At 41.2% G+C, this 8,507-nt stretch overlaps 1 protein-coding gene across 5 annotated transcripts in view; it reads left to right on the plus strand.

Moving 5' to 3' along the window:
- Positions 1-8,507, plus strand: part of CCDC146 (coiled-coil domain containing 146) — a 192,443-nt gene that overhangs the window by 147,166 nt on the left and 36,770 nt on the right. For all 5 annotated transcript variants that reach the window (XM_017854321.1, XM_017854384.1, XM_017854454.1 and 2 more), the window contains 4 exons: positions 482-658; positions 3,151-3,224; positions 4,133-4,360; positions 6,021-6,207. In XM_017854321.1, the coding sequence (XP_017709810.1) occupies positions 482-658; positions 3,151-3,224; positions 4,133-4,360; positions 6,021-6,207 (666 nt within the window). The remainder of the gene's footprint in view (positions 1-481; positions 659-3,150; positions 3,225-4,132; positions 4,361-6,020; positions 6,208-8,507) is intronic.

Here is an 8,507-nt window from a genome sequence, read left to right on the forward strand (position 1 = left end):
GAAAGTGGGGATTAAGGAGTGCAACGTGTTGGGTATCCAAATATGAACACCTTTATCTTTAGTTCCCACGTGACTCAGGTTAACCATAAGTCAGATATTCAAAGATTATTTGCATCTGATTTTGTCAGATCACAAAGCTACTAGAAAACAGACTGTACATTTTTTTTCACGCTTTTTATGAAATAAAACACGTAAAATGAAGCGTTTTAAAGTAGGAGGATAGAAAAGAGCACTAATAAAGAATTCAAATCTAACGTGTTTAATTATACATGCAGTATCATTATCATGCCTTTGTTAAAGATGTTGGCAATCATAAGTTGCATTTAGCTTTGTGAGAAATCATTTAACTTTGTGAGAAATCATTCATGAACCTCAAAACAAATATAATCAAAATGGTGAGTGAAATTAGTTTTAATTCAGTTTTTAGGTAGGTAAATGTTTGTTCAGACTGTATAACCTAATCATCTCATGACTTTTAAAGGAAATGGAGAAGAAGATGAAAATATTGAGAGAAAGCACTGAAGAATTACGTAAAGAAATAATGCAGAAGAAATTAGAAATTAAAAATTTACGAGAAGATTTGGCATCTAAACAAAAGCAGTTACTAAAGGAGCAGAAGGAACTAGAAGAATTGTTAGAACATCAGGTCGTCTTAAAGGTGTGCTACTTGCCGTTGACACTTAAACATTGTGCCTTGCATGGATATAAAAGTGTGTGGGTATCAAGAGTAACCAGCAGGCTGGATAAAGAGGGGTACTGTCTCACAAACTGAAATGTCTGTATTGCGATTGATCCTATCAAACTAAATCTAGGCTCTGGGAATTCACAAAAGACCTTAGGGTGTTTGGGAGTATCACTGTAATTTGGAGCATCACCCTGTGAAAAGGTATCTCCTGACCTCACCAAACATTTTTGGACATTAGAAACGAGTGTCACAAACAATTGTTTCCTTGAAGAACAACCATGGCCAGGTGCAGTGGCTCACACCTATAATCCTAGCACTTTGTGAGGCCAAGGCGGGTGGATCACCTGAGGTGAGGAGTTTCAGACCAGCCTGGCGAACATGGTGAAACCTCGTCTCTACTAAAAATACAAAAATTAGCTGGGTGTGTGATGGTGGATGCCTGTAATCCCAGCTATTCGGGAGGAGGCTGAGGCAGGAGAATTGCTTGAACCCGGGAGGTGGAGATTGCAGTGAGCTAAGATTGCACCACTGCACTCCAGCCTAGGTGATAGAGTGAGACTCTGTCTCAAAAACAACAACAACAGCAAAAACACACACACACACACACACACACAGAAAAAAAAACAATCAAATGTCCTAACCTCTCACATATATTTGTATTACCTTATCCTTGTCTGTTTGATTGCATTCCACTTCCTCTCACTATAAAAGGGATGAGAGGCCTGTATTTATGTTTTAGGAGATAATGAATTAAAATTCATTTTACTTTGAAAGATGTATAAATAACTCTCAAAACAGTTTAACCTAGAGCTGTTTTAAAAACAACATCTGAAACTCATTGGCCTAGGGGATAATGGTAATACACTTTGACCTATTTTTCTATAACAGTCTTAGAGCAGTCAGCCAAGATGTGCCCAGCTGCTGTCCAGAGCACAGGACCCTAGCAGAGATGGATTTAACAGGAACCCAGTGAAGCTTAAGTTCAGGCCCCTCACTTGCATGAACCTCTTCCGAGATGCTGTACCTAAGTTAGCATTTGTAATTTTTACTCTTTTTCTTAACGAGGGCCCTCCAGATGGTACAAGTTTCAGCCCCACAAAATGTGATCTGCCCCAGGACTGAGCAAGATCCCACAGAGAAATGTCTCGCCCACCACACTGCAGTGACGGATTCAACCTCCCTGCATGTGTGTTACCCCTGGCTCCAAAGTTCAATGACATCCTTGGGCAGGAAGGCGCTTGTCTATAACCCTTGCCGTGTACATAAGACTCTTGAGACTTCAACTGAACCTCCCGTGAATCCACAGAGCATAGTGGGAGGTGTGGTGTTAGACAAACTTAGCTTCTGAGCTTGGCCTTGCCACTTACTTACTAGCTGTGTGACTTCGGGAAACTTATTTAAGTTCTTGTAGCATGAGTCTTAGGCAGGGCTCCCCAGAAACAGAGCCTAAGACAACTGCTAATGGAAGGAGAGCTCTAAGGAGAATCCTATAGGAGATGGAGGGAAGCAGGATAGAGCTGGGGAAGAAGATGGGCCAGAATACAGCTGCTTCAGGAGAACTCTAGTCTCAGCCTGATCCCATGGAGAACTCACGAAGTCATAAGTTACATCATGGAGGCTGTTGCACCGAAAGGTGGGGGTGGGGGGTGTCTATTAGATCACTGCATCTGTTAGTCATTGGTTGCAGCTTGCTCCCCTCCTCCCTCCACCCCCTGGCTCCCATTCCTTCACAAGGCAGCTCTGCTCAGCCAGTGACAATCTGATGGAGAGGAAATTAAGCATGAACCATTAGCAGTCACCCCTGCAGCATCTGAGGGGTGGGTGGGCAGATGGGCCCTGGCTTAATGATGGTTCAGCTTATGATTTTTCTACTTTACAGTAGTGTGAAAGCAGTATGCATTTAGTAGAAACCACGCTTCAAGTAGCCATGCAACCATTCCATTTTTCACTTTCAGTATTGAATAAATTACATTTATTGTACAGTATTCAATAAGTTACGTGTATTTGCTTGTGTGGCACTCAACACTTTATTATATAATAAGCTTTGTGTTAGGTGGATTATAGACTAATAAAAGTGTCCTGAGAATGTAGGCTAGGCTAAGCTATGATTTCAGTAGGTTAGGTGTATTAAATACATTTTCGACTTAAGATAGTTTCAACTTACAATGGGTTTATTGGGATGTAACTGCATTGTATGTAGAGGACCATCTGTACCTCCATAAAGGGAATCTGGGCAGAAGACCAACAGTATTTGCTACACTCAGTTACCTCCTCTTCAAAATGATAACAAATACAGCTATCTTACAAGGTCATTGTGAGTATTAAATGGGATAATTAAAGCACACAGGGCAGATGGTAAGTATCTACATAGTGTAGTTCCTTTCTCCCTCATATTTAATTTTCTTGTCTTAATTGCTTCTGGTCGAAAAACCACATAATTTAACATGATTTCATTTCTTTGCTAGGATGAAGTGGCCCACCATCAAACCATTCCAGTACAAATTGGAAAAGAGATAGAAAAAATAACACGCAAAAAAGTGTATGATTCAATATTTTTACTTTGACTCCCTCCAAGTCCAAGTTATGTGTGCACACTGAAACGAGAGTACTAACCACTGACATGTTAAATTACTATGATAATTTTAGAATTGTCTGCTCTTGGCCGTGTCTAGGTTGTTTATATCAAGTTCTTTAAAAGAAAGTAATGCACCAAATTACTAGCATTCATAATATTTATGGCTTAATTATGGGTCAAGATTCTGTTGCCAATTTATAAATCATATTTTTATGGAGAAATTCAATTGACTTTAACAGGGCTGTACATGGGATAGATTATGTGAACTGGTTAGAATTTCATGGTCTAGAAGTATATCAGCCAGGCAGCAGCCCAAAGACCAAATAATAGTAACTCCCAACTTTGCCACCCATTCATGTCTGTAACACCCCTCAGATGTTCAGAGTAGATTTGGAGGCAGAGGTCATTGAGGAATTTCTCAGTGTTTAGAGGAACCAAAAAAGATAAAAGATTTTAAGTGAAGATACAAAAATTTTGGAAAAACAATATGATTACTCTGGTGACTAATCCTAAGAGGAAAGGGAAAATTAGGCAGGCACTAGTAACTGTTCTAAAAACTAAGCTCACCAACACCAAAGTTGAGAAACTCAGATCAATTCCAGGAGGCTGGTCAGGATGGGGGCTGAATCACAGGAGATGGTAGCAAATTGGGATCTGCAGAGAAAGTAGGGAGGCTGGGCAAATTCCTGCCTTCCGTGGCACTCAGTGGAGATACCCTCCAAGTCCCACCCATCTGTGGTGTTTACCCACTGCTGAGATCATTGAATTTATGATTATCTCTTCTGCTGCCTGGTTAGAAAGCAAGAATAGGTAAGGCCAGCATGGCCTCAAAATAAGGCAAATGTGTGTGTATGTGTGTGTATCCCCTACAGAGAAATGGAAAAGAAAAAAATTCTCTTGGAACAAGAAGTCAAAAACCTAAATGACTCCCTAAAGAAAGTTGAAAACAAGGTTAGTGCTATAGTGGAAGAGAAGGAAAATGTAATAAAGGAAGTTGAAGGCAAACGAGCCTTACTTGAAATCAAAGAACGAGAACATAACCAATTGGTCAAGCTATTGGAATTAGCCAGAGAGAATGAAGCAACTTCATTAACTGAAAGGTTAGTTATATTTATGTACGTTATGTTCTGTCATCTAAATTTTTCTTCAAATTATACTTGAGAATTTAAAACATAATCTTACTTTGGTGTTGAGTCATTAATATTTTTAAATAATTTTAAGTCAACTTTTACCATTAATATATTATCAGATAAAGCACTTTGAAGTATTTTTTGATACTTATACATTTTCTCAATTTTCTGTTACCAAATTTTCAGGACAAAACTGTGCCTTTGGAAAATTATATGACTGGAGTATGTTATGTTTAGTTCAGGGATTTTGCCAACAAATGAATGACATTTCTTAGGCCATCTTGACTTTTTTCTAATAGAAGTAATTTCATGGTGTAAGTCCCTAGGAGAGTTTTTATGTCCTGCTTTTTTTTTTTTTTTTTTAGTTTTTTTTTTTTTTTTTTTTTTTTTTGTTTATTACTTGTTTTTTTTTTTATATTTTTTTTCATTTTTTTTTTTTTTCTTTGAGAGGAGTCTGCCCAGACGGAATGCAGTGTGCGATCCTTCAGCTCACCTGAAAGCTCCACTCCCTGCGGTTCAAATGTGATTCTCTCTGCCTGCAGCCTCCCAAGTAGTTGGGACTGACAGGTGCGACACCACCATGCCTGGCTAATTTATTTATTTATTTATTTATTTTATTTTTTATTTTTTTATTTTTTAATAGAGACAGGGTTTCACCATGTTGGCCAGGTGGTCTCAATCTCTTGACCTCGTGATTTCCCGCTTTGGCCCCCCAAAGTGCCGGGATTACAGACGTGAGCCACCTCGCCCAGCCTATGTCCTGCTTTTAAGTAGAATTTCAAGGAAACTGGAGGCTTCTATCTGCTAATCTGTTATTTTTTGGGGGGTGAGGGTTGTAAGACTGCAGTTCTAAATGACACCAACTCACAAACCTAGTTGCCTTTGGCATTATTTACAATTTATGATTCCAATAGGAGAATAGTTGTGTATGTATATACTGAGCATGCTGTCTTTTATTAAACTTTTATTTTAAATTCAAGGTTACACATACAGGTTTGTTGTAGGTAAACTTGTGTCATGGGGGGTTGTTGTACAGATTATTTTGTCATCCAGGTATTAAGCCTAGTACCTACTAGCTATTTTTCCTGATTCTCTCCCTCCCTCCTCCCACCCTCCACCCTTCGAAAGGCTCCAGTGTGTGTTGTTCCTCTTTATGTGTCCATGTATCCTCATCATTTTGCTCCCACTTATAAGTGAGAACATGTAATATTTGGTTTTCTGTCCCTGCACTGGTTTGCTAAGGATAATGACCTCCAACTCCATCTACATTCCTGCAAAGGATATGATCTCATTCTTTTTTATGGCTGCATAATACTCTGTGACATATGTACCACATTTTCTTTAACTGGTCTACCATTGATGGACATTTAGGTTGGTTCTATGTCTTTGCTATTGTGAATAGCACTGTGATGAGCAAACGTGTGCATGTGTCTTTATGATAGAACAGTTTATATTCGTTTGAGTATATACCCAGTAATAGGATTGTTGGGTCGAATGGTAGTTCTGTTTTTAGGTCTTTGCCAGAAGAGATTGGGAGCCAATATTCAACATGCTGTCTTGATAAGTTTTGAAACACATTTAGGACAGCTGATAACAAATCACTTTCATCTTCTTTCTTTACCTGGAACAGAGGGATATTGGATCTGAATTTACGCAACAGTCTCATTGACAAGCAGAACTACCATGATGAACTTTCTCGTAAGCAAAGAGAGAAAGAACGGGATTTTCGCAATTTAAGAAAGATGGAACTGCTCTTGAAAGTGTCCTGGGATGCACTTACGCAAACTCAAGCAATGCATCAAAGGCTTCTATTAGAGGTGAGGGCTGTAAACTATCATCTGATTTTTAAGCTCGGTGCTAACTTTTGAAGTAAAATATTTTAGGAAGCTGTTTTGCTGCCAATAGAGAAAAGAAAATACAAGTAACAGAGAAAAGGTAATTTTCAAATGCATCAAGCCTATTATGAAATCTATAGTCCTATAATGTTTTGTAATCTCATTTTGCTAACCCAAGATTAGGGAAATGTCTTGTTTGGATCAGTTGTCCATCAGCCTGACCTGCGGAAGTGACTGGGTCATCCAGTTCTAGAAGAGCTAGAGGGTTCACTGCAGAGTGGGGCCAAGTGGATCATTATTTTCACCAGTTGAAAGAGTCAGATCCAGCATGGTGTCATGGCAGACTATAACAGTGAAGGACTAGGTCAGATTATGTGGATATAGATGATCAGCAGCCTGCACTTCCAACTAGCCAAGGGCAATCCAGAACTCAGTGCCAGGCTCCTGGCTATTTCTGTGCAGGGTCGGAGGTATTCCAGTCAGAAGATGCTCAAGACAACTGTTACCTGCCTCTGTGTTCCCAAGTGAGGGGTCCTGTTGCCCCTGGTTCTCTCCTGTCTCAGAGGGCACTCCCTGTGGTAAATGACCAAGCACCACTGAAAGGGCAGAGGATGCTTGAGAGGGCTGCAGCCTTGTGCTAGAGCCTTCCTTGAGTGAAAAAGGGGTCAGCCTCTGAGATGAAGCAGCTAGGTATATAGAAACCTTTCTGATTCTCTTCAGGACTGTCATGCTCCAGAAACTTATGGACGGTCACGACCTCAGAAATGTGAACAGGAGTTTCCAGCTGTGGTAGACACCTCTGATCCTAACCTATGCCTAGTTCTCCTCTCCTCCTGGGCACATAGAAAGTTTATACTTCCTTGCACCCTTTGTGGTTGAGCAGGGTCATATAACTCATTCTGGCCAGAGAACTGTAGACAAAAGTGACACATATCACTTCCAGCCTATTACATCTAGTTGCCAATGTGAGACCCTCTAGCTGTTTTTCCCTCTCCTGTGGTAATTGTGGAAGTGCATGGCGCCGTGGAGGTGCTGTAAAATGGGAGCAGCCGGGAATGCTGAGCCAACAGTGGTCTGAGTCCTCTTGATTGCGCACAGGCTTTGTAGGAAACAGTTTTGGTAGTTCGAAGCCATGATATTTGGGGGTTATTTCTGTAGCATAACTTAGCCTGTCCTAACTGAAAGACCAACCTTAAGGAACATGTGTGAAAAAATTGGTTAGGGTTATAAGTGTTACAAACAGCTAGGACTTGGACTTGGTCTTGCTGTCAGATGGCACTTAAAATCTTCAAGAAGTTTTCTGGCCGGGGGCGGTGGCTGCTGCCTGTAATCTCAGCACTTTGGGAGGCTGACGTGGGTGGATCACTGAGGTCAGGAGTTCAAGACCCGCCTGGCCAACATGGTGAAACCCTGTCTCTACTAAAAATACAAAAATTGGCTGGGTGTGGTGGTGCACGCCCATGATCCTAGCTACTTGGGAGGCCGAGGCGGGAAAATCGCTTGAACCCGGGAGGCGGAGGTTGCAGTGAGCTGAGATTGCACCACTGCACTGCAGCCTGGATGACAGAGCCAGACTCCATCTCAAACAAAAAAAGGAAGTTTTCTGTATCAGTGAGGCAAAATGTACTTTTATAGTCTTTTGCAAAACAAGTAAAACATGTATGTTCTACTATATATGTGTTTTTATAAATATTATTTTATATAACTGTTATACATAGTATATTTATGATATAAATACTTCTTATTTAATCATTTTACTGCAGTTCCAACAGGTAGATTTATTTGTATCACTCTGAAATCTCTTTAACTGTAGTAGCGCCTTTTGCCTTAAAAGATTATTTTGGGGGGGCGGAGCAAGATGGCCGAATAGGAACAGCTCCAGTCTCCAACTCCCAGCGCGAGCGACACAGAACACCGGTGATTTCTGCATTTTCAACTGAGGTACTGGGGTCATCTCACTAGGGAGTGTTGGGCAATCGGTACTGGTCAGCTGCTGCAACCTGACCAGCGAGAGCTGAAGCAGGGCGAGGCATCGCCTCACCTGGAAGCGCAAGGGGGAAGGGAATCCGTTTTCCTAGCCAGGGGAACTGAGACACACAACACCTGGAAAATCGGGTAACTCCCACCCCAATACTGCGCTTTAAGCAAACAGGCACACCAGGAGAATATATCCCACACATGGCCGGGAGGGTCCCACGCCCACAGAGCCTCCCTCACTGCTAACACAGCAGTCTGCGGCGATCTATCCGCAAGGCAGCAGCGAGGCTGGGGGAGGGGCGCCC

This window comes from Rhinopithecus bieti, unplaced genomic scaffold (genome assembly GCF_001698545.2).
Source record: "Rhinopithecus bieti isolate Rb0 unplaced genomic scaffold, ASM169854v2 scaffold_59, whole genome shotgun sequence".
In the NCBI taxonomy this organism is placed as follows: Eukaryota; Metazoa; Chordata; class Mammalia; order Primates; family Cercopithecidae; genus Rhinopithecus; species Rhinopithecus bieti.